Consider the following 25859-nt stretch of genomic DNA (forward strand, 5'->3'; position numbering starts at 1 on the left):
ACCCGTGTACATGCACACGGTTCAAAATTGTTTTTAAAAAGGAAATTGAAGGTTGAGGAAAATACCAGCTGTCACTGAAGTGCACACGGGGACACACAAAAGCCTGTTTTTGAGAAAGGGTCTCCTGTAGCTCAGGCTAGCCTCAGACTTGCTACTGTATAAAGGATAACCTTGAATGCTGGTCCTTCTTTCTCTACCTCCATACTGCTGGGATTCCAGGAATGTAACACCTCACCTGGTTTACATAGAACTGGAATCAAACCTAGGCCTGCATACATGCTAGGCAAGCACTCTGCTAAGACACAGGTCCAGCCCATACTTTTTGTATGTCTCTTTTGAGACAGTTTTTCCCTGTAGCCTAGGCTGACCTGACAGTCGTCCTGTCTCAACCTCTCCAGAGGTAGGGGTACAAACACACCACACCAGACTGTTCTTTCTTTTTTCCCCAGTGTTGGGGACTGCATGGTTGGCCTCAAAGCTGGTTAGGCAGGCAGCCTGCCTCCGAGCCTGGCCCTAGTCCTCTTCCCTGAGGCTGTCTTTGGCTTGCTATTCTGGGCTTGGACAGTTGATTGAGTTCCTTGTCTATCCCTGCTTGGTGATGTTTTGGTTGCTTTTTGGCTTTTTGAAACCAGGTTCTCACACATGCTAGCATAGAATTCAGTGTAGCCCAGCCAGCATTGCACTCTGGGTGGTCCTTCGGCCTCCCTAGCACTGTTACAGGCGTGTGTCACCATGTCCAGTGCTGTTTGTCTTGAAGGAACCTCCGTTCTGTTTTCTCCTCTTAGTCTGCACCTGTCTGGAGTGGGAAAAGTCCATTTCCTTCTGTCTTCTCTAGTACTAGGAGTCAGCAGCTAGCCTCGTGGTTTGGAGGGAAGCAGGAGGCAGACAGGTGGGTGCCAGTTCACTCCTGAGTGCACAGTTAGGGGCCCAACGCTGGAGCAGTCTGTTAGCTCTGTGGGAGATGTGCTGCCGTAGCCACTCCTCCCTCCATGGGATCGGGTGCACACACTCCCTCAGCTCACAAATGAGAAGGGGGCAGTGCTGTAACTGCTAGGAGTTAACACAGACCATGGACCATTACCTCCTTCCCACAGGAGCTGCCAAAGTGGAAAATGTCCCTAGTCTGCTTGCCAAAGTAGCAGCCTTGGCATCTCCAGTTGGCTGCTAACCCCAACCTCTGTCATGGGTTGATTTTTTTTTTTTAAGGTTCAGGGACTTCAGGCTGGGAGGGGGCTCAGTTGGCATTAGTGCTGTAAGACAAGCATGAGGACCCCAGCCTGAATCCCCAGCACCCACATAAAAGCCAAGCAAAGCTACAAGTGGGTGGGGCAGAAGGGTGTGAAGGGGTTAAAAGGATCCCTGGAGCTCATTGACCAGCCAACCTAGTCAGTGAGTTCCAGGTTCAGTGACTTGAAGAATAAGATAGAGAGCAGGGGAGGAGGACACTTGACAATATTTGGCCAGACATAAACACTTGTGCATACATGTCCCCACACTCAACAAACAACACACACAAAACAATTATTTGAGCATTTTTTTATATCCTCAAGGCCTTCTTCCTCTTATCCTCTTTTAGGCCAACCAGGATCTCCCAACCCGAAGACAGCAGGCAGCCCAGTAATGTGATCAGACAGCCTTTGGGTCCTGATGGGTCACAAGGCTTCAAACAGCGCAGATAAATGCAGGCAAGAAAGGATGCCGCTGCTGCCACCATCGCCTCCTGGATTGTCTGCCATGGGTCGCACTGCCGTGGCAGACATCTGGACTTGAGCAGAGGGAACGACCTGACTTACTTGCACTGTGATCCCCCTTGCTCCGCCCACTGTGACCTTGAACCCCATGCACTGTGACCTCTGCCTCCCCCCCTTCCCACTGTGATTGGCGTGTTGACAAGGGCTGTCCTAAGTCAATAGAAAGGGAAAGGGTGGGGACTAGGGGAGGATTGGGGGAACCTACCAAGGACTCAGAGTAGAGGGTCAGACAGTGCCACTTGGCCACTTGGGGTAAAGCCAGTGCCAGCAATAACAGTTTATCATGCTCATTAATTTGGGATTTCAAAAGACAAATGAAAACTCCCCCACCCACCCCAAGTGCATGTCGCCATCACTTAAAAGGAAGTTCCATTGAAAATATCCTTTCCTTTTTTTTTCTTCCTATTTTTGTTTGTTTATACGGATATCTGATTTGCAAGAAAAAGTGCATGGAAGGGGTTTTAGCAGTTTAATGAATTTTTAATTGAGAAGGGTAGTTTGGTAGTCACTTGAGGATGTTTCTAGGAAATTTGCTAGAAACATTAACCAATAGGATTTTGGTGAGCTTAGCTTCTGTATTCCTACTGCTGCCCAGAAAAGGCGGGGCTCTGGAGCCCCCAGTAGATGAGCACTGTGCCTATATTGCCTTCCTAAGTCCCAACTAAGTTACCTAGAGACAGCTCAGAGAGCCTGGGGGAGGCGCCAGCCCCACCTCTAGTATTGTGGGAGATGGGGAAAGTGACAGACTTCCCCTTCCCATACCCCTCAGGGTGGCTCCCTACCAGCCAGGCTTGCTGTGTCTAGAGGCAGACAGGACAGGGAGTGTTGGGGAGGAGACACACTCTGGGCTCAGAATCAGGCAGTGGTGGCACTTGTCCAGTGCTTGCTGTCAACACAAGCCCAGGGGAGCCTGACTCAGAACTCCAGGCCGTCCCTTCCAGCAAGACTGGAGAGCTTAAGGATATGTGGCGTGCCACATCTGTGATGGCCCTGGCTCGGAAACTGGTACGTTTCCCCAGTGAAACGAGTACCACAGGAGTAGAACAGTTGGAGAAGGGTTGGGGAAAGAGAACTTGCATTGCAGAGGCAGATAGATGGTTGACAGGCCTCTCAGAGGCCTCGACTGCCCTTTCCCTTAGCAGAATGAGGCTGGTATGAAGGCCATTTCTGTCCCCAAGCCTGGAGATTTGCTTTGGTTCCTGATAGGGAGAGGCTTGAGAGGGCAGCTGTGTCCACTGGGTGCTCTCAGGCTTCGCAGTCTTTCCTGTGCCCTTCGCCTTATCCCTCAGCCAGCCTCCCCTCTCCTGGCCAGCACACAGGTTTGGGAGTGGGTGGCGTGGGGTGGGATTAGGGCAGCTGTGGTGGTTAAAGTGATGAGCTGAGTTTTGCAGGATCCTACCACCTTTGGGTCCCCTGGCTTATGCCCCTTACGCCCACAACATCCTCCCCTTGGGAAGAGTCTCTTCCGTAGCATGGCCATAGACCTGCCTGAAACCAGGGGCCTTCTGCAAGCCAGCTGGAGCAGAGCCTCAGGAGGAGGGCTGGCCACCCCCTTAAATGCAAGTAGGGAGTTGGCTGCTAGCTCATAGGCTAGGGCCCACCCACAGGGGCTAGTGGTTTCTGGTTGGAAGACAGACTGTCCTTTGGAGAAGGGTGCTGAAACCCTGCTTGCCCCACCCCCTCTAGTAGGAGCTAAGGGCAGCTGGTGTCTGCGTATTGAGAGCTTGTGGGAGTGGCTCTCCCATCTCACTCTGGCCAAAGAAGGCCCTGCCCATAGTGTACTTGTGCCTGCCCACCAGCAGTCTTGCATTTGACCTCCTAGATGGAGAGGTGGCTGGCACAACGAGAGAAAGAAGGAAAGAAAGGAAGAAAGGAAAACAGATGTGTTGGGGGAGGTGGGAGGGCATGGGAAACCGTTTGGATTGTGTGTGTATGTGTGTGTGTTTGTGGGTTTATTTTTTTCACTGTGTGTGTGATTTATTAGTTTTGGTTTGTTTTTTTTTTCATTTTTCATTTTTTTTTTCATTTTTTGTAGTTGTCTATAACTCCATAAGTGCTTTTCTTTTTCTTTTTTTCTTCCTTTCTGTCTCTAAGTAAGTTGCAGGCTTTGGCTTGGAAATCCCCAGGGGGATGAGGGGCAGGAACCTGAGGCTGCTGCCCCTTTGTTTGCCTTCATGGTACTGTCCCTTCCCCCAGCTCTTCCTGGACCCAATGAGCCAGGCCTCAGCCCTTCCAGCTAACCGCTTCCCATGAGCCACTACTCTGATGTCAGCCTATAACCAAAGGAGCTGGGGGTCCAGGTCTGGTGACCAGCCCTTCTCAGTCCCCTCAATCAGGGTGCTCCCCACCTGCAGGCAGGAGGCAACACCCTATCTGCTGCCATCAGCCCCTTCCAGAGCCCACCTGTCCCGCCCAGCCCTGTCCTGCCCTGCCATACCCTGCTCTGCCCCATCTTGGGGTGCTCTGCTCAGGGATGGGCCGGCAGGGCTGAATCCAGTCTCCCTGGTGAGCAGAGACTCAAGAAAACCTCTGGGGTCCTGCTTCTGGTCATATGACCCCAGGGGGGACCCTTGGGCATCTGTACAGAAGGGACTGGGAGGGAGGGCCGCACCCTGCAGTCTCGCTCTGCTGGTGTAGCAGGCAGCTCCCCACCCTAACCCCCACCGCGGGCTCCTGAGTCGGCAGATTAAGCATTTTATAAATTGTATTTTAAATACATGTTTTAAACTTGTCAGGCATTTGTCCTCTTTTCTGGCTTCCTATCTCGAACTGTGGTTGCTTGTCCAGCCCTGGGGGGGTTCCTGTTCTTGCAGAGGTCGGCTGCTTCCTAAGGCTGAGGCTTTCTGGTGTACTTGGCTTAAGTCCATCACTGTAGGACTCCCAACTCTTGAGTGGGGAGATGGGCACTGCAGTAGGAAGCTCCCCCTCCCCCAGACAGAGTTTCAATGAGTCCTGCCTAGATTCTGACCTGGGGGCGGAGGGGCATGCTGGAGCTTTGTAAGTCAAGTAGGGTGGTGAGAACTGGGGCTGAGACCAACATCAAGTCCGGAGGCTGAGGTTCTTGGTGTTTATTGGCTTACCAGGCCATGAAAGCAAACTCCCAAAACCATGCCCTGCCCCACAGCCCAGCTGTCTATAGGTCTTGAACTTCTGGAGCCAGGATTCCAGACGATCAGTGGGTTCGGGCTGGCACAGAGCTAAGCCACTTTCTGCTGTCAGAGCTGTGTTCCCTGGGGAGGAGAGGTGGGCAGAAAGAGAGGGCATATTTGGCCCTCTTCCCCTAGTCCTGCCAGGTTCATGAGTCATCCCATGTACTCAGGGAGAGGCCGCTTCTGGAGGGAGTGGAACCTGAGGGGCTGACCCCAAGCCCTAGGAACTCTGAAGGGAACATCTCCTTCCCAGTTTTCTAAGCTTCCCGTAATTCAACCAAGGAGTTCCCATGCTTGAGAAACAGGGAACACCACCATCCTGAGGACACTAGGGTCACAGCTGCTTAATGCTCAGGACACAGGCTTTCAGCAAAGGATGCTGCCTTTCCTGCCCTGTCTGTCCATCCATCCTCCCTGGAGTAAAGGGTTTCCCAACATAGTCTCTTAGAAAGAGGCCCTGGCCCTCAGTACCCACCTGCTTCCTTGCTGTCCTGACTGGAAGAAGAGGCCATGGAGGTCAGGGCCCAGGCTTGTAGAGACACACTGATCCAGCACCGAATGGTTATGGCTACCCTGTTTTCGACGGACTGCCTTCTTCTCCAGCCGTGGGCAGAGTGGGATGCAGGGCACCTGGGCATAGGGGCTCTGCATATTGGCAGCTGGAATAGGAGGGAAACGAGAATTGGGAACATGGCCAGCCTGGTGAAACCCTTGGTTTGCCACATAATAGAGTGAATTTAGGCGAACCCTTAATGTCTGAGCCTCTGAAGACGGAGAGGGTATTGGTATCCACCGCACAGTAGATGACAGGGATGTGTACGATGCTGAGGGCTAAGCATAGAGTCAAGGCTGGCCATAGCGTAAAGAAGCTTGCCCAGGAGAATAGTCAGGCACACAATTTGGGGGTGAGCCTAAGTGCAAACTGCCCTTGCCGGCACACTAGCTGGGGAAGTCACTGAAGTTTCCTTAGTTCCCATTTCTGTCAGTGTGGAGATTATAGGACACACCTGCAAAGGGCCGCACAGTAGAATTGACCCTGGCGGGCTCTCACACAGTAGTTCTTGGGGACAGCCTCAGCTCAGTGGGAAGGTCGAGTTCAAAGCATGGAGCTGGATGTTGGGTGGTATAGACTAGCCCGACTTGGTCACAGTTCCCACACAGCTAACTCCTGGGCTTCATCTAGGGGAATCTGCTTCCCTGCCCAGGCTGCTCACGGGCCCTTACCATAGTTCTGCTGCTTCAGCCGGCTCAAGATCCTGAGGACCCTTCGATCTGGGCCCTCTAAGCTGTCTGCTTGCTGCTGAGAGTTGTAAGGAATTTTCTTCCTTGATCGCAGCCCGCCCATAGTTGATTCCATCTCTCGGGTCTTGGGGGTGCCTTCCTTCAGCTTCTTTTGGTAGTAGCTGAGGAGGCAAGGCCTGGTAGCTCAACCTGGCTGTGGTTAGTTCACCCCTTCCTCCTGACCCCCGCCCCCCAGTTCTGGCTGGCCAGTTGTGGCAGTACTGAAGCCTGGGGAGTCAGGAGATGTAGTCCCCTTATGAAATACAAGGAAATGGTTGTCTGCCCTGTCGCTGCATGCCACTTCACGTCTGAGCTTCAGCTCTCCGCCGCACTGCTAAGATGAGGGCCTGATGTGTGTATGCTGGAGGATTGCACATGGGATGAGACCCGTCTCGGGACCAGCCATGTAGAGATTGGTATGTATTACACACTTTCTGTTACTTATGTTTTCGCTTAGATACATTTCTGCTTGTAAACCAGCCAAGCAGGGCTGGGGATGTGGCGCAGCTGCTAGAGTGCTTGCCTAGCATGCGGGAAACCTTGGTAAACCGTTAGGCCGAGCATGGTGGCAGGTGCCTGTAATCCTAGCACTCAGGAGGTAGATGTAGGAGGCTCAGCAATGCAGTCATCCTTGGCTACATGGTGAGTTCTAGGCCATCCTGGGATACCTGAAGTCCTTGTCTTGAAACAACAAACCCAGCCACGCAGCGGGCTCCACCTCATCTAAGCTGCTAGCCAGGCTCCCACCCCAGGCTTGCTTGCTTTTTATTTCTATTTGGAGACGTGACATTCATGAGCCGCTCATCACTTGCCTTTTACCTTACTGAGTGCCTACCCCAGCAAATAGTGTGTTAACTGTTTTCGCTGGCCTGGAGCAAAGGGCTGTCACACACAAGGACCCTGCGCGTGTATTAGCCTGGCCTCTCACTACAGCCCTTGCTGCAGCACTCATTTCTGTAGGGACGACTCAAAAGGTCCACCTTGGGGGGCTGGAGAGATGGCTCAGTGGTTAAGAGCATTGCCTGCTCTTCCAAAGGTTCTGAGTTCAATTTCCAGCAACCACATGGTCGCTCACAACCATCTGTAATGAGGTCTGGTGCCCTTTTCTGGCCTGCAGACATACACACCGACAGAATATTGTATACATAATAAATAATATTTTAAAAAAAAAAAAGGTCCACCTTGGGCTGCCTCAGGATGCTTCGGACACATGGAATGCAGAGGTGCAAAGGAATGAAAGGGCCAGGAGTTGGAGACCAGGGTATAGTAAAGCATTTCCCTTTCTTCCCAAGACGCCGCACACAGTTCTTCAGATCCAGGGGTGTGCAACTTAGTGATGTGTCCTTGTGTTGCCTCTCCCTCTGCCACCTACCCCCTTCCCTTCCTTCTCCCTCTGAGTGAGCTACCTGGACACAGAATGGCCGTGTTAGGCCATATTCAAAGGGAAAGATACCACCGTGTGAGGAGTGATGGATGCTCTGAGGGAAAGGAAGGGATGGGGTAGTAACAAGGGGCTGTTTTGCTCATGGTGATAAGCAGAGTACCAGATGAGGCGGGTAGCAAACCAGCGCCGTCTGGAGGAAGAGCCTTCCAGCCTTCATGGCCAAGGAATGGCACAAGCAAAGGCCAGGAGGTGGGAAGGAGGCCAGAGGAGCTGGAACCTGATGGCTGCTGGATGCTATGAAGGCTGAGTATGCTCTTCAGGCCCTCAGGACTGGATGCTGGCTCTGCTGGGGCCTCCCTATTCCTCATGGAAGGTGAATTGAGATGATAGAAAGCCAGTTCTGGGCTGGAGATGGCTCAGAGGCCCTAAGTTCAATTCCCAGCCACCACACGGTGGCTCACAACCATCTGTAATGAGATCTGGTGCCCTCTTCTGGCCTACAGGGATACATGCAGGCAAAACACCATACATAATAAATTATTTCTATTTAGAGACTGGTTTTATAGCCTTGGCTGTCCTGGAACTGGCTGTTAGCCCAGGCTAGCCTCAAACTCATGGTGATCCTTGGACCTCTTGCCTCCTACGTGCTTACACAAAACACTGTATACATAATAAATCTTTTAAAAAGAAAAAAGCCAAGTCCACAGTTACCCATAGTCAGAGGTTGAGTCTGTCTCTTCTGTGAAACCAAGGCTACCCCCAAAACAATACAGGGAAAGAAGAATAGAGAGGGTCACTTTGGCTCTGGGACTGAGAAGGCAGACTGAAGCTGGGTCAGTCAGCTCTAAAGGGTATCTATCACTGGTTCTTCCCTCTGCTTCCCTAGGAACCTGGGCAGCTTTGTCTCCTTGCTCGCTGCTTCTAGTCCAAGAATATCTCGAACTGGTATAAATTGTAGCCAACTGGAGAGCTGCTCCTTAACTGACTTGCCCTATTGGTTTCTGTACCAGCTAGACTACTCGGTGAGCAAAGACTAAATGCACTGCCGCTGGCAGCCATGCTCAGTCCTAGAAACCCTGCCTCCCATTCGTTGTCAAGAAACTTTGGTCTGGCATGAACCCCAAAAAAGAAGGTATGTCCATGGAAAACAGTGCTAATGTAGAGGGACAGAAAGAGTTTATAACAGGACCGGAGAGATGGCTCAGTGGCTAAGAACACTTTCTGTTCTTCAGACGATCCAGGCTCAGTCCCAAGCACTCATGTCAGGTGGCTTAAAACTGCTTGTGACTGCAGCTACAGACATCTTGCCTGGCCTCCTGGGTGTACCTACACACACACACACACACACACACACACACACACTGCCCCTGCAAAGGGCCTGGTGCACACTACAGACAGCTGGCTTGTGCCTTTGTAGTTCTTGACAGTCCCATGTAGCCCAGGTTGGCTTCTAACTCAGTGTAGCCAAGGATGGCCTTGAGCTGCCGATCCTCCTGCCTCCACCTCTTGAGTGCTAGGATTAGGGAATCAGTTCTAAAATCAACTCTCTTGAAGACTTGCAGAACCAAAGGGTGAGTCGCTCAAGAAAATAACGTGCTGGACCGACTGTAGCTCCGTGGGAAGGGCTTGCAAAGCGACAGGAACTAATTTGTGAGCAAGCAAAGTAGGGATATGCTTTTTTGTTGTCTTTTTGAGACAGTTTCTCTGTGTAGCTGAAGCTGTCTTGGAACTCACTCTCCAAGACAGGTTGGCTTCGGACTCAGAAATTTGCCTGCCTCTGCCTCCTGAATGCTGGGAATACATCTTTGTATTGGCGTTTGCATAGTGGCCACAGAAACAGTTATGAGTCTTGGATCAAAGAAATCACCAAATTGTAAGAATCGTTGAGCTTTACGGCTTGAACTCATTTGCATTTAGAGTGAGAAAAGGTGTTTCTGTTGCAGGCTGTTGAATGCCATGCTGTGTGAAGATATATCTGTTTTAGCTCACCTGCCTGAGACACCTTCTGATTGGCTTAATAAAGAGCTGAACAGCCAATAGCTAGGTGGTAGAGGATAGACAGTACTTCCCGGAAGAAATAAGAGCTCTGGGAAGAATCTGATGTGGGGGGAACACATGGCAGAATGTCGATTAATATAAACAAATTAGTGTAGGTTATAAGATTATAAGAGCTGGTTGGGAACAAGCCTAAGCTAAGGTCAAGCTTTCATAATTAATAAAAAGTTTCTGTGTCATTATTCAAGAGCTGACAGTCCAAAAAAAAAGTCTGACTGTATATGTGTAGTGGTGTGGTTGGTCAGCTGATAGAGTACTTGAAGTACTTGGCTATCGTGCATGAATCCCTGAGTTTGGCCTCTGCATCAAATTAACCAAGCATGGTTGTGCAGACCAGTAACCCTAGAGACAGGAGCTTCAGAATTTGAAGGTCATCCTCAGCTGTATCAAATTGGAGTCAAGCCTGAGCTACATGTGCCCTTAGTGAAACTTGAGTTTTTATTTTATTTTTTTGAGGCAGCGTCTCACTTTGCAGCCCCTGCTGGCCTGGAATTCACTGTGTAGACCAGCTTGATCTCCAAGTCTCAGCCAATTTAAGGTTAATTAGCCTTTGGGAGTTATGGGCACAGGGTGAAGCTGGAGGAGCTCAGGTTCCAGCCCAGCTGGGATAACACAGATCCTATCACCAAAAAAAAAAAAAAAAAAAAAAAAAAAAAAAAAAAAAAAAAAAAAAAAAAAAAGGGAAGAAAAAGTTAACTCTCACCTTGTACCCTGGGGCCCAGTCTCTTAGAGCCTGTAGGCGTTTTGCAAGGATGTCCTTTCTGAAGTAAGTGCACTTATGCAAACACGCTGGGAGCTAAGCTAAGCGGCCACCTTCCATCATAGAAAGAGCCACTAATTCCTGGGCTAGAGGTGTAGCTTAGGGATGGAGTGAAAAGGGAAGGAGGGACTCCAGGGGACGGGATGGGTAACCTGAGAGACTAGGGGATCTGAGACAAGAGATTGCCTTCCTGGGCTACATGAGACCCTGTCTCAAGAGGGTGGGAGGAAAGGGGAGGAAGAACAATGGTTATTTATCCTCTGGTATCTGATAGATGTTTTCTCAAAAATGAGTGATGTTAGCTGATCACCTATGACAGCATTGGCTGCTATACAAAGTAAAATGTGTCCTTCTGAGACCCTTGTGATGTCTTATTTTTGTTTTGTTTTGTTTTTTAAGATTTATTTATTATGTACACAACATTCTGCCTCGATGTATGCCCGCACGCCAGAGGAGGGCGCCAGATCTCAGTACAGATGGTTGTGAGCCACCATGTGGTTGCTGGGAATTGAACTCAGNGCCTCGATGTATGCCCGCACGCCAGAGGAGGGCGCCAGATCTCAGTACAGATGGTTGTGAGCCACCATGTGGTTGCTGGGAATTGAACTCAGGACCTCTGGAAGAGCAGCCAGTGCTCTTAACCGCTGAGCCATCTCTCCAGCCCCCTTGTGATGTCTTATGCCAGTGCTGTAATCCTGCCTAACTCCTCTGTATAAGTAAGGGAACGATGAGGGGAAAGGAAACATGCAGAATTGGAGAGACTGTGCCCGCTGTATGTCTGCCGAGGGGTGATAATCAGAATATACAAAGATCTCAAAAGCTGGGCAGTGATGGTTCACATACCTTTAATCCCAGCGCTCAGAAGGCAGAGGCACATGGATCTCTGTGAGTTCGAGGCCAGCCTGGTCTACAGAGTGAGTTCCAGGACAGCTAGGGCTACATAGAGAAACCCTGTCTTGAAAAAAACCAAGCCAAACAACAAAAAAGAACTGAATCAAGAAAACAAACCATCCAGTTAAAAACTGGGCCAAGGATGTAAGTAGTCCTCAAAAGAAATACAAATGGCTATGAAAGACCGTGGTGTGTTCAGCAGCAGCAGCAGCAGCAATTTGAGAACTTCACCTTGAGTAATGAAGACCAAGAAAACAGCTGGTAACAGATGCTGGCGAGGACGTGGGGAAAGGAGAGCCCTCATCCAGTGCTGATGGGATGGAAATCAATGTGGAGAATTCTCAAAAGGCTAAAAATAAATCCACCACATGACCAGCAAGTATTAAAATATGCTCATGAAGGACAGGAAGTGAGGGCGAGGTTCAGGGATCAGCTGGGCCTTCCACCTCCACCCATCACTTTCAGCCTGAGAGACCTCATGTTTACTTAGCCTGTAGTCATATCTCCCTGGGCTGCCCATGACCTGCCTACCACCCTTCCTGGAGGGTGAGCTGTCCATTGCCTGCCCACTACCCTTCTGGGGGGCTGAACTGTCCACTGCCTGCCCATCACCCTTCCTGCAAGATTCCCTTTCTGAGGGTGTTCTAGTGCTTCGGGAAGGTTCACTATGGTCCTGATGAAACTGTTGAACCAGGAGGACTGTGAGCATTGGGCTGCCATCACCACCCTTCCCACTGGGAGAACCTGGCTGAGCTTGAAGTCAGCACCCTGAGATAGAGAGGTGGAGAAATAAAACTTTAATGGTATCATCCATTGTCCTGGATCCAGCCATTCCTGAGGCCCTGACCGATTATTTGAGTGATGCATTCTTCTTCCGTGTAAGGCTGTTTTTTTTTAAAAGTTTTTTTTTATTTATTATATATACAATATTCTTTCTGCGTGTATGCCTGAAGGTCAGAAGAGGGCACCAGCCCTTATTACAGATGGTTGTGAGCCACCATGTGGTTGCTGGGAATTGAACTCAGGACCTTTGGAAGAGCAGGCAATGCTCTTAACCGCTGAGCCATCTCTCCAGCCCTGTAAGGCTGTTTAATTGGGACTTCCTTTTGGTTGCACCTGAGCATCTTAACCCTCAATCATCTTTAGCTGCTGAAGCACTAGCTGCCGCTTCTGTCTATGTCCCCCACCCTCAGCCAACCGGCCCCTCTTACTTTGTGATCTCTTCTAGGGCCGCCTCCGGCAGGGCCAGCATCTCCACCAGCAGAGAGAGGATCTCAAAGAACAGTGTGTAGGGGTTTGGGGGCGACATATCCATCAGGACATTCTGTTCTGGGGACATGGAATAGTGACTGCCGTTACTCTTAGGTGGCCTCTGATGTACCCCATCAGCCTCCAGGTCCTGCTTCCAGTTCTGGGCTGACCCCTGCTCACCCACAGAGCAGAAGAAACGCTTGGTGTCTGTCATTACTGCCAAGAAGTCTTTGAAATCCACATGACCGTCTCCTGCAGTGTCAGAGAAACAGCAGAGTGAACAGGGACCCTCTGCAGCAGGCCCAGGTACTGCAAGCTAGGCGTGGCCCTGATGTCTTCCCCCCACCCCAACCCAGGGGGCAAATTGTAATGGCAGTGCCAGTTCAAGCTACAGTCTTGTAGCTAGAGGCTGTCGGACCAGGACAGGGCTTGTAGCTCAGTGGGTAGCTCAGGTGTTTGCCTAGTGTGCATGTAAACCTGGAGGTAGAGGGAGGAAGGTTAACACTTCAGGGTGATCCTTGGCTACATAGCCAGCTCCATGCTAGCCTTGGCTACACAGACTGTGTCAAGGAATATGAGAAACTACTGGATCTTGTATTTTTTTTTAAGTTTATTTTTATTTTATGTGCATTGGTATTTTGCCATGGGTGTCAGGTCCTCGAACTGGAATTACAGACAGTTGTGAGTTGCCATGTGGATGCTGGGAATTGAACCCTGGTCCTCTGGAAGAATTGTCAGTGCTCTTAACCACTGAGCCATCTCTCCAGCCCTTGTACTTGCATTCTTTTTTTTTTTTTTTTTTCGAGACAGGGTTTCTCTAGCTTTGGAGCCTGTCCTGGCACTAGCTCTTGTAGACCAGGCTGGCCTCGAACTCACAGAGACCCACCCACCTGCCTCTGCCTCCCGAGTGCTGGGATTAAAGGCGTGCGCCACCACCGCCCGGCTTGTACTTGCATTCTTGAGACAGCACTATGAGTCGAAAACCCAAGTCCACCATTTCCCATTCATGTGACTTGGGTCAAGTTTCTGAATCCCAGGATGGTTTAGTTTTCTCGCTATGGAGTGGAGACAACAGGGCTGCACACATAGTATGTGCCCACTAAAGGCCAGCAACTGTCATTACTGAGAATGACCTACCAGATTCTAGCTAGACTTTAGGGCCCTGCAGTACCCACCGGACTCTGTTAACAGCCTCATCTCATGCCAGCCTCCCTGGCAGGAAAGATATACTGCCCAGAAGCCCATATTCCTCCCATTCGAGGTCTCTGTTTGTGTTGCTCCCTGGTCACAGATGTCTCCCCCTTCCTGCCATGGTTCCTCATTGTTCCATTTTATTTCTTTTATGTGAGAGGAGGCGATATGCTTGCCACATCCCAGGTGTGGCGGTGAGAACTCATCTTCTGGGAGTTGGTGTTCTCCTCCCACATGTGAGTTCTAGGGCTCAAACTCAGGGCGTGTTTGCAGCTAAGCCACGTCACCTCCCCTTTCTCAGAGGTTCAGACCGAGTCGGATCCCTCGCCAGACTGTCTCCTAAATCCCTGTCACACATGTGACACCTGGAACGTAAGACCCTGAGAGACAAGAATTGCACAACTTGTCCCACGCTGAGTCCCAGGGTTCAATCTGATGGGAACTCCACTGATGTTCTCTGAGCTTCTTGACAATAGACTAAGGTGTAAAAACGGGGACGGGATGCTTTGGACTTAACCCTGGTCACAGGTAGGGCTTGAGGTGCTTGCCCCCCATCCACATCGACAGAGCTAGGTCAGCTAGGGTTGAGTCCCAGAACCTCTGTCTTCCTAGGTCAACAGTCTGCTGCTTCGCCACACACCCTTGAAATGTGTGTGAGGACTCTGCAGTGGCGGAAGGAGCAGTCGTGAGCGGTGGTCAGGACGCAGGTCCCACATGACCCTTCTCTTCCCTGTGTCCGGCCACACTCCACTGCACCATACACAAGTGCCTCAAGCTCACTTCTCAGAAGCTACTACTTCCTTTTTGCCTGATTCCTATTTGATTTAACACCACTTGGCTTGAGTGGCACCTCCTCCAGGAAGCCTTTCTTCCTGACCCCCATCTTCCAAGCTGCTGTAACTGTTGTTTCTGTTTGCTTTGCTTTGCTTCTGTGTCAGCTTGCCCTGTGGCAGTAACTGTCTGGGAATCCTTGAGGACCGCAGGGCTCGCTTGTCTTACACATCTCTATTCTCGGAGCCCTGCACAGGAACAGCCACAGAAGGCATTCAATACTCGTCACGTGGGTAATGCTAACAGCTGCTGCCTCCTGACCCGCAGGCCTGGCTCCCACCCTCGGCCTGGCTGACCCATTTTATCTGAGAGAACTTGATGAGGATATTGCTCCCAATAGCACAGAGAAGCTGAGGCCTAGCAAGCTGTAGTGACTTGACCAAAGCCATAAGGCTGGTAAAAGACATGCAAGGGTCATGGAGGACACTTGATGTACAGAGCCAGCTGAGGTCACTTACACCATTGGTCGGGGGGGGGGGTCCTGGTTACCTCTGGATCCCCAGAGATGACACTGCACAGTGATTCTGGGAACTTCAACTTCCGGAACCAGGGCCAGCTTGCTAGAGCCTTTGTGAGCCCCGGGGTGGAAGAAAAATGCAAACCCAATGGGTTCAGATGTTAGGGCCACTGGACGCTGACCCTGAGGGTTTATGCCAGGAGGGATCCTTCTAGCAAGGAACCCACATGTGGGTGCAGCCCCTAGCTGGAACTCAGGGAAGACCCCTTGCTCACCATTGACATCAGCACTCATCAGGGCCTCTTCCACCTGTGCTGGGGTAAGGGTGAAGCCAATTAGGAGCAAGATGTTCTTGAGGCTCCGTGCATCCACCTCACCAGGGCCGTTGAAGATCTCAAAGTAGCTGCGGAAGGCTGTCAAGGGACACAGGGTGACCAAGTGAGTCACTCCTGTGTTTCTTCCTTTTAGCTTTTGTGTGGCATGTGGGGTGTGTGTAATATGTGCTTGGTACATGCGTGCGCATGCCATGAGGAAGATGTCGGTATCCAGCCCTGTTCCTCGGTTTTATTCCCGTGGATCAATGACAACATTCTGGAAGATCTGAGGAAAAGAGCTGCTCTGACCAAGAAGGTTCTAGACCTTGGGAAGGAGTGTGAAACAGTAGGGTTCACTGCTTTTAAACTTAATCTCAATCTTACAGATTTTACCAGTAAAGACTCAGGAGTCAGATGCTGGGGAGAAAACCTGCTAGCTCAGAGAGGCTGAGGAACAACCAGCTAACCTTTTTCCTTAGTCAGCATCTCAGAAAGAGGGCGTCTCTTTTGTAGTCCCACACCAAAAAGGACCGCCAAACCTAAAGTCCCTCCCTCCTACTTCCTGTGCATTTCTCTGTCCGTTTTCTGGACTCCCTCTTACTCTCTATGGCTACTTCTTGTTAACTAAATGCTGGTTCCACCTCTTGACCCAAGGTTGATTTTATTAACACAATCTTGGGGTTTACAGTGTGATCAAATATCCCACAATAGTACACATCCATTCTAGGGACAGCCCAGGATGAGAAAGTAGGGTCAGAGGGCATCCCCAAGGACCATAGAGACCTCACCCAGGGTAGGAGTTCAGCACTGTTCAGTTTTGCTAGTGGGGCAGGGTGTGATGGGAAGTAGGGGCTTGTTCAGGGCTGGTAGCCTTGTTAAATGGAGAGGGGTTATTTAGGATGGGTAAGGTTCTTGGGGGACCCTGTCTCTCCTCTAAGCTGCCTCTAAAGAGTGGCTTGGAGTGAGGGAGGTGGCCCACCTCCTCTTCTGTGTCCTAGGCCAAGTGCAGTTGACCCCCCACTGGGGACACTGCTTGGAGTGCTGAGACAGTGTGCCAGCAGGGCAGTGGTGTAGGTGCTCACCTTCCTCTTGCTTCAGGGTGAGGTGCTCCTCAGACCGCTCCTCCCAGCTCTGGTACAGTTTGAAGAGGCCATGCTCTTCCGGCTCCTGCCTGCAGAACAATGGACCCAGGACAGTTTGCAACCACCTCCTGCCTGCCTCTGCCCCTGCCTCTGCCAAGGCTACCCAAGGCAGGGGAGAGGAAGCCAAGGCGACACAGGTTAGGGAAATTCTGAGGGACTTTGGTGGTCAGCAGTCACAAGTGACAGGAGAGGCAGACCCAAGGGAATGAGGCAAAGCCATAGGTGGTTCATTTGATGGTGGTGGTGGCAGGAGTGGGGAGACTAGATGGTGGTGGGGGGCTGGGGGTGTACTACAGGGGTGGAGTGGTTGTCTAATATGTGTGAAACTGTGGCTTTCACCCCCAGCATCAGGAAGAAGAGAAAGGAGGGAAGGAGGGCTTGGAAAAGGGACCTGGAACTTGGGGGATCCCTGCTGGGAAGCACAAAAAGAAGACAGAGTTGAGGGGGGACTCCTGAGAATGTAGAAGGAGATGCGAGGGTCCACGCTGGACATAGACTGTAAGCGTGGGACCCTGTCTAGATGGGGAGGTGGCTCCTACTATGTCTTGGCATAGTTCAGGCTTCTCTCACTGCCCTGGGGCAAAAACTCTGGCCATCTCCAGCTCAGGTCCTGGGTGGGAGCTGACAGGACTGAACTAGGGGACCCCACAGAGGCAGGGGCTTGCCCAGGGGCTGGTGGTCTGACCCACAGTGGGACAGTAGCTGGAGCTGAGGTGGATGGTTCTAGCAGGGTCAGAGGCAAGGTGGGGACTGCATTGCTGATGGGGCCTGAGGTGGAGACAGAAGTCAGGGTCCTGGGTGACCTCCGGGTTGTCAGGGTCCGAGCTTTCAAAGTCCTCCGATGGGTGACTTCCTGCTCCTCCACCTCCAGGAGGCACTTCATGAAGCCCCGACGGGAGTTCCCAGATGCATGGGTTCCTGCAGCTGCCGAAGCCTGCTGCCGTTGCTTCTGCCCTTGGCCCAGCTCCTTCTTCTCAATGTTTCTTTCCTCCTGAGGGCAGGTGAAGACATTTGGGATACCAGAAGCCAGCCAGACTGGCTACAGAGCTGCTAACCTCCTGCAGAACGACTGAGGATGCTCAGACTGTCCTTTCCTCTCCAAAACTGTGGTGGAGATAACGCCATATCTCCATGTGCCACCCCGGGACCCATGTGGGTCATCACCTCCCACCTGCAAGCTCTTTTCCTGAGTGAGCCAAGTTCCTTCATTGCAGCCCACACAACTGGCAAGTGACCTTGCCTCACTCCTGATGCCTATTTCACACAGGTGTCCCCAGCATATACGGGCACTTCAACTGTTGTTCCTCATTCATTCCATAGAGCCAACCATACCTACATCTGGTCCTCCCATCCCTGGGTCAACATACCTTCTTCAGCCCAGCCTTTCTTCATCACTTACTCCCATCAGCATCCCAGCCTTTCTCCATCACTTACTCCCCTCAGCATCTCAGTTTTTCTCCATCACTTACGCCTATCAGCATCCTGGCATTTTTCCATCACTAATTCCTGTCAGCATCCTTTTCTTGATGCTAAGGATCAAGCCCAAGGTCTTGCACCTCTGAGGCCCATCCTTAGCTCTCTCTTTTGTAAAAGTAAAGCAAAGCTGGCCATGGTGCTGCACACCTTTAATCCCAGCTCCTACTAGAGGTTCTAAATCTGTAACTCTAGTATTAGGGAATATAGTTTAAGGTGTGTTACATTTTTTATGCTGTGAAATGTTTGTTTAATGATGCAAAGATGTATTGCCTTTTTTTTAAATGTTGCATTTATTTAACTCTTTAAAACTGTGCTACTTTGCCTGTCTAAAACAGCTGATTGGGTCTAATAAAGAGCTGACCGGCCAATAGCTAGGCAGGAGAAACAAATGGGCAGGATTGTTGGGCAGAGAGAATAGGAGGAGAAATCTAGACTCAGGGAGGAGTGAGGAGTGAGAAAAGGAGGAGAGGAGGACGCCAGAGGCCAGCCACAGATATGAAAAGAAAAGTAGCCAGCGGTGGTGGCGCATACCTTTAATCCAGCACCCAGGAGGTAGAGGCAGTCGGATCTCTGTGAGTTCGAGGTCAGCCTGGTCTACAAGAGGTAGTTCCAGGACAGGCCCCAAAGCTACAGAGGAACCCTGTCTCAGAAAAAAAAAAAAATTAAAGGTTCGGGCGATGGTGGCGCATGCCTTTAATCCCAGCACTCGGGAGGCAGAGGCAGGCGGATCTCTGTGAGTTCGAGGCCAGCCTGGTCTACAGGCTCCAAAGCCACAGAGAAACCCTGTCTCGGAAAAAAAAAAAAAAGCTAGTTAGAAACAAGCCAAGCAAAGGCTGGGCATTCATAAGTAAGAATAAGTCTCCATGTATTTATTTGGGAGATGGGTAGAGGACCCCCTAAGAGTTAAAAATAAAAATCAAACAACTACAGTGGGGGCCACAAGACCTGTTCTGGTCTGTGGTCTGAGCAGAGCTCATGCCATCTGAGCTTGGATATTTAAGCTGGGAGTTTCAAGGCTTTATTCTTTCTTTCGTTTTTGTTTTTGAGACAGGGTCTCTGTGTATCCCTGACTGTCCTGGAAACTCACTATAGACCAGACTGGTCTTGATCTGCCTCCTGAGTGCTGGGATTAAAGGCCTGACTGAGGCTGGATCTTTTCTTTCTTTCTTCCTTTTTTCCTTCCTTCCTTTCCTTCCTTCCTTTGTTTCTTTTCTTTTATTCTTCTTTCTTTCTCTTTTCAATAATTTATTTATTTTTATTTTGTGTGCATTGGTGTTTTGCCTGCATCTATGTCAACATCCGTGTCAGGGTGTTGGGTCCTGGAGTTACAGACAGTTGTGAGATGCCCTGTGAGTGCTGGGAGCGAACTCAGGTCCTCTGGAAGAGCAGCCAGAGCTCTTACCCACTGAGCCATCTTTTCAACCCTGAAGCTGGATCTTTTCATCCTATTTTCTTCAGTGGCAATTGCTGGAGGCTGCAAGGACATGGGTGGAATGGAGGTAGAGGGTGACGTCGCTGGGCATCAGCTAAATAAATCACGCACGTGGTAACTTCAGAAAGAAGCCAGTGGCGAGCCTTGTGCATTGTGCTGCACCTGGAATGTTCAGGGCTGGGGTGTGGCTGGGGATGTGGTGTGAAGATAGGCAGGTGTGGTAAGGGCTGACGATGATGGTAGGGTGGGAAGTCTAAGCTTGTACCATCAACTCAAGAGACCAGAAGAAAAGTGACAGACCTGGTGGCATGGGGCTGGCTAGAAGCCAGCAGATATTCAGAGAAGCAGATTGGAACTGAGGGCAGAGGGCAGAAGGACTCTATGCCAATGTGGAGCAGTTCTGGGATGGACTCAAGGGCTCTCGAGTGTGATCCGTTTTGACTGCCAACTCCAGGCAGATACACTAGGGTCCCCAGCAGCATACACTCATACTCCCAGTGCCTGGGAAGCAGAAACCAGAGAGGTTAGGGTTTGGGGATCATTCTCAACTATATAGGGGGTTTTAGGGCAGCCTGGGTTGTAGGCGATCCATCTCAAAAACCCATAATTTGACTTTTTGAGATGGCTTAGCAGGTAGAGGCACTTGCCACCAACCCTGACCTGAGTTTGATCCCCAGGGTCCACATGATGGAGGGAGAGATCCTCCACTCCTGTGGTATGGACACGTGGTGAGCTTGTACACGCACAACAGGACATTAGGACTTGTAATTTAAAAATAAATAAACTATAGATCACACACATAACACATGCATAGGTTTACACTTACACTTACCCCAGTTTTCCTGAAAATGTTTCTGTGTCCATCATTTTCCTTCCATCCCTCCCCAACTCCCTTCCCCCATCTCCCATCCCCACTCTGATTCGACTTACTGGTGGAGGAAGAGGCCTTGGTGCTGCCTTGATCTCTGCAGCTTCACCTCTAAACAAAGAAGAACCCACCCCCCGTGAGGGGCAGAGTTTCAAGTCAGGGCTTGCACCTTACACTGGCCCCGAACCCCCAGCACACTCAGGCCTGCTACCCTAGCCTCGGCCCTTTGTTTTCACCTCAGTGCACCCTCATTGCCTTACCTGCATGCAGACAGACCCACAGACCAAAGACGGGGAAACTGAGGCCTGGCAGCATGCAACTTAACCAAGGTGTTTCATGAGCCAGAAATGAAAAACACCATACCGTGTTTATATATGTAGCTTTTTAAAAAGTACATTTGTTTGCTCATCTTGTGTGAGCACAAATGTGGAAATCAGAGGACAGACAGACAGTGGGATTCAGTAGGTCTGTGGGGTGTCAATTTCAGGTCACCATACTTAGTGGCAAGCACTTACTTTTACCTGCTGGGCCATCTTACTGATGCAGGTGTGTGTGTGTGTGTGTGTGTGTGTGTGTGTGTGCGCGCGCATTCCGCAGCCCAAGTGTGGAGGTCAGAGGACAACCTGCACAAATTGGTTCCCTCCTTCCTGGGGATTGAGCTTAGGTCTTCAGGTTAGCAGCAAGCGTCCTTACCCACTGAACCATCTCCTCAGACTCCATGTTGTTTTGAGACACGACCGCTCATTGGCCTGGAACTGGCTAGGCTAGCTGGCCAGTCATGGTCCCAGGATCCACCTGTTGCCATCTCTCTAGTGCTGGGATTACAAGCATGTGCCTCTGGGCCCAGCTTTCTTCCTGGGAAATTAATCTCAGGTCCTCATGCTTACAGAGTGAGCCGCTGAGCTGGCTCCCTGGTCCCATCTCCAGTGTCACTTAGCTGAAGAGTCACCCACAGAGGAGCAGCAAGCAGGGCAGAGGTGGCCCTGAAAGATGACTTACCCCTCTTTGTGTGGTCGAGGGATTGGTGCTGATGACAAGACGGGACGGGCCTTCTTTTCCTCCACAGTTGCCGTGGGTTTGGGTGTCACTGCTTCCTGGGGACTGTCCTTGTGTGTCCCCGAGCTGGGTGTTGGCATGGGCTTTTGCAGCTTGACCTGTGGGAGGCCTGCATTACTGGGGGGGTCATCCTCCAGTGGCTGACTCCTGCTGCCGGAGGCGCATGGCTTTTCCAGATGATGATCTGTGTCTCCTTGAGTGGGGAGAGCCTGGGAAATTAAAAAGGTGACCTGAGAAGAGCTACTTCTGACTTCCTAAAGGGAGTTTCGAAGGACAGACCTCTGCATACTTCTTCTATTATATGGTATATTTTTTCTAAACATTTTTTGAGGGGGTGGTTTTCGAGACAGGGTTTCTCTGCATAACCCTAGCTGACCTGGAACTCACTCTGTAGACCAAGCTGGCCTTGAACTATCAGAGATCTGACTGCTTCTGACTCCCAGTTGCTAGGATTAAAGGCGTGCACCATTACCACCTGGCCCAAAGATGTTTTATTTATGTGTATGTGTCTGTGTGAATGTATGTGTGTGCACTTGGAGGCCAGACGACATTGGATCCTAGAGTTACAGGTGGTTATGAGTCACTGTGTGGGATTCTGGGAACTGAACTCCAGTCCTCTGGAAGAGCAGCCAGTGCTCTTAACTCTGAGCCATCTCTCCAGCCCAATTTTATACATATGTGTATATGTGTGTTTGTTTGTGTGTGTATTTTGTATCGTAACATATGTATATATGCACACATATATATTTCGTTGTTTTTGTTTTGTTCTTGCTTTGGGAAAGGGTCTATGTAACCCTGGCTGTGCTAGAACTCACTATGTAGACCAGGTTAGCCTCAAACTCAGAGATCTACCTGCCTCTGCCTCCCGAGTACTGGGATTAAAGGCGTACGCCATCACTACCCGGTAAGACCCTGTCTTAAAAAAAAATGATGCTGATTTGGGATTTGGGACTAGGCTTCAATATGAAGAAAAACCAAGAATATATGCCATTAATCCCAGCAGTAGGGAAGCTGAGGCAGGCGGATCTCTGTAAGTGTGAGGCCAGCCTGGTCTACAGAGCAAGTTCCAGGACATCCAGGGCTATACAGAGAAACCTTGTCTCATTAAAATGGGGGGGGGGGGAGGAGGAAGAACCAAAAGTATTGTATTGGGCTGTGTTACATTGTTTTCTTCTATAAAGGAATGTAAAAATGAGAAAAATAAGGAAGTAAAAAGTCTGTTAATAAGTTTTGGAATGGCCAGCATGTCTTGCAAAGGCTCAGTGAACACGGGGTGAGATATGTCACAGTCATTCTCTTAAACCCAGCAACATCTGTCACACAACCCTCGCCCTGCCCTGTCCCCAAGACACCCAGAGGGCCTCTCTGGAAACAAGACCTGAGGGAAACACTGTGATTCCAACTGCCAGAACCATTCCGGGACCCAGGGAGACTGTCTGCCAGCTCCAGTGCGCAGCCTCCACCAACACAAGTCCTTCTGTGTTGGGGGCAGAGAGGGCCTTTTGCCCCCCTCCACGGGTGCCCATTCCCTCTTCCTCATCTCCCAGGGTTACCTGGCAGCTCTCAGTGGGATGAATCTCTTTGGCCTTGGCGCTCTGCCATCCCTCCTGTTGGTCCTTGGTTGGCATGGTTGGCTGTGGCGGCTGCTCTTCTGAGGTCACACACTCCCTGCCAGGCTGGGCTTGCTCCTGGTCAGCTTGTAGATTCTTCGGCCCTTCCTCGGTTGCCAAAGATGACTGGCTCCTTGTGGAAAGAACAGACAACAGATACTTCATCCCAGCCTGGGTGCGGCTCTCCCAGAACCCTGTCCAGGACTAGGCATCTAAGGGGTGCATACTTATTGCCTGGGAGAACAAGTGAGGGACGGGTACACACCTGAATCTCAGCACCTTAATGTGAATGTTGAAGTGGTTACACTCTAGCCCTTTTTAAAAAAAAGATTTGTTTTTATTTTATGTTTTGCCTTCATGTATGTATGTCTGTGAGGATGTTAGATCTTGAAATTACAGTTTGAGTTACTGTGTGGGTGCTGGGAATCAAACCCTGGTCCTCTAGAACAGTCAGTGGTCTTAAGCACTGAGCCATCTCTCCAGTGTTTTTTTTTTTTTTTAGAAAGAGAAGGGGGTGCTGGTAGTGCACACCTGTAACCCCAGTAATAAGGAGGTGGAGAGGGGAGTGTCAGGATCTAAAGACAGTCCCAGCCACATGGTAAATTCGAAGCCAGCCTGAACTGCAAGAGATCCTGTGTTGACACTCTCACTATGGTTGTGAGAGAGAGGGAGGCAGATGGAGAAAGAGGGAGAGAAAGAAGAAGGAGAGGACTTTATGTTGGACTGGGGATATAGTTCTTTGGTATAAAACTTGCCTGCCATGCACAAGACCCTGGGTTCAATAACACACACACACACCAAAGAACTGGGTTGAGAGACTTGGGCACAGGGTCATAAAGCTTAAGGTAGCATTGGGATTGGAACCTGTGTCCCTAGCCTCTTTACTCTGAGTTTCTGTTCTTCACAAGCCCCTTTGCTCCCTCCTTTCTTCCCTTCTTTCCTTACACAGGGTTTTGCTCTGTCGCCTAGGCTGGCCTCAAACTCCTAGTCCTCCTGCCTTAGCCACCTCTGTGCTGGGGTCACAGGTGCATGCCACCGCCTGCCTGGAGTTTTTTTTCTTGAAGCTCTCTCTAATGCATAACCCACTGTCAGGGGATTCATCAAATGGCTGTCTTCACATGACTTCGTATTCTACATATTCACAGTGCATAATTAACATGCTAAAAAGCCTTCATCTGCATACTTTCCTTTTTATGTTTCCATTAGTATATTTTTAAATTCATTGGAACGGGTTTCGTTTTGACATTGATACATGGATATAAAAATGATGATGTTCCCCCCTATTACCTTACCTTCTCTTCCCCTTCCATTCCCTCTCTCCCCACCCAGTCCCCCTTTTCATTTCAGGTCTGTTTTTTGTTGATGACTGAATGACTTTTATGAGGGTTGCAGACAGGAGCACAGGTGACACACAGGCACCTCCACATCACTGAAGGAATGTTTTCCCTCCCTGGCAGCCATGGACTGCCTAAGGTCCTCAGGAGGGGTGGGGCCTCACGAGTTCCTCCTCCCTGCAATAAACACACTTTTGAGTGAGTGTATAAAATTCCATATCTTAGATGAGTGGTGGCACACGCCTTTGATCCCAGCACTCGGGAGACAGAGGCAGGCGGATCTCTGTGAGTTCGAGGCCAGCCTGGTCTACAAGAGCTAGTTCCAGGGCAGCAAGGGCTACATAATATACAAACCCTACCTCAAAACAAAACCAAACCAAAAATTCCATTATCTTAACAGATAGCAATAATGAAACATTTCTTCTTCTTTTAATTTGTTTATATTTTTCTGAGTACTCTGCGTGTACACCTGCCAGAAGAGGGCACCAGATCCCTTTACAGATGGTTGTGAGCCAACATGTGGTTGCTGGGAATTGAACTCAGGACCTCTGGAAGAGCAGCCAGTGCTCTTAAATCCTGAGCCATCTCTCCAGCCTGAAATATTTCTGTTATGTGCACTTTAATTTTTACTTTTTTTTTTTCGAGATAGCGTTTCCCTGTAGCTTTGGAGACTGTCCTGGTGCTGGTCTGCAGAGTTCCCAGAACAGCCGGGGCTACACAGAGAAACCCTGTCTCAAAACAAACAAAAGCAAAAGAGGTTTGGAGAGGTGGCTCAGTGATTAAGAGCACTGACTGCTCTTCCAGAGGACCCAAATTCAATTCCCAGCACCCACATGGCAGCTTACAACTATCTGTAACTCCAAGATCTGACACCCTTACACAGATATACATGCAGACAAAACACAGACGCACATAAAATAAAAATAAATTATGTAAAAAAAAAACAAAAACAAAAAGAATTTAGTTTGATTGGTGCTCTGAACTGGGTCAAGGGCTTCCAATCAGTGAGGGAACACTTGTCAAGCTAACAACTGGGTTTGATCTCAGCAGGGGTGGGTGGGGGAGAGATGGGACAAGTAGGAAGGTGGGGAGAAGCATGGAGTGTTGCAGCCACTAGATCTCAGGTCTCCCCCTTTTCTGGGACGTCCCCGCAACTCACTCTGGTCTTGCTGAGAGCTGTTCCTGGGTCTCAAGCTCCCCTGGCCCCTTCTGGGGTGATCCTGTGTGTCCGAGCTCCTCCTCTGGTCCTCTGGGAGCCACAGGCTGCTTTTCTCTATCCTTTTCCTTGGCATCTGCAAGCCCAGCCTGAAAGAGAGACGTGAGTGGGTTGACTCAAGGGCGAGGTGCTGGGGCCATCTCCTGTTCCTCCTTGTGCATCCTCCTGTGTCTGTCTATGTCGGGGAGATGCTGGAGAGAGAGGACAAGAAAGACCAGGGGCGCCTGGAGGTAGGTGGTGGGCCTGGTCCTGCTGCTTAGCGTTGTGAACTCTGGCATAAAACTGGAGACCGACTGGAATATGAGCCCAAGGGTTGTGTTGAAGAGTAATGTCTCCCACACAGCACCATCGTCCCATGGCCCAGATGCTGGACTTCTTAGACAGGGTTTCTTTGTGTAGCCTCCACTGTC

At 50.3% G+C, this 25859-nt stretch overlaps 2 protein-coding genes across 4 annotated transcripts in view; one reads left to right on the plus strand and one right to left on the minus strand.

Moving 5' to 3' along the window:
* Positions 1 to 4485, plus strand: part of Szrd1 (SUZ RNA binding domain containing 1) — a 27963-nt gene extending 23478 nt beyond the window's left edge. For both annotated transcript variants that reach the window (XM_050152844.1, XM_050152838.1), the window contains exon 4: positions 1577 to 4485. In XM_050152844.1, coding sequence (XP_050008801.1) covers positions 1577 to 1679 — 103 coding nt within the window. In that variant the 3' untranslated portion in view covers positions 1680 to 4485. The remainder of the gene's footprint in view (positions 1 to 1576) is intronic.
* The window catches only part of Spata21 (spermatogenesis associated 21), a 26531-nt gene continuing 4480 nt past the window's right edge, over positions 3809 to 25859 (minus strand). Inside the window, exons 4-14 of one of the 2 annotated variants that reach the window (XM_050152831.1) lie at positions 25393 to 25538; positions 22843 to 23032; positions 21233 to 21498; positions 20296 to 20344; positions 17261 to 17448; positions 16398 to 16486; positions 15277 to 15414; positions 12703 to 12774; positions 12483 to 12600; positions 6125 to 6303; positions 3809 to 5559 (exon numbers count right to left, since the gene is read on the minus strand). In XM_050152831.1, the coding sequence (XP_050008788.1) occupies positions 5345 to 5559; positions 6125 to 6303; positions 12483 to 12600; positions 12703 to 12774; positions 15277 to 15414; positions 16398 to 16486; positions 17261 to 17448; positions 20296 to 20344; positions 21233 to 21498; positions 22843 to 23032; positions 25393 to 25538 (1650 nt within the window). In that variant the 3' untranslated portion in view covers positions 3809 to 5344. Of the gene's footprint in view, positions 5560 to 6124; positions 6304 to 12482; positions 12775 to 15276; positions 15415 to 16397; positions 16487 to 17260; positions 17449 to 20295; positions 20345 to 21232; positions 21499 to 22842; positions 23033 to 25392; positions 25539 to 25859 lie in introns of both variants that reach the window. The other variant, XM_050152822.1, reaches the window with a different exon arrangement.

The sequence above is a fragment of the Alexandromys fortis genome, unplaced genomic scaffold (genome assembly GCF_014885135.2).
Source record: "Alexandromys fortis isolate MF-2015 unplaced genomic scaffold, M_Fortis_MF-2015_v1.1 scaffold_26, whole genome shotgun sequence".
Classification (NCBI taxonomy): domain Eukaryota; kingdom Metazoa; phylum Chordata; class Mammalia; order Rodentia; family Cricetidae; genus Alexandromys; species Alexandromys fortis.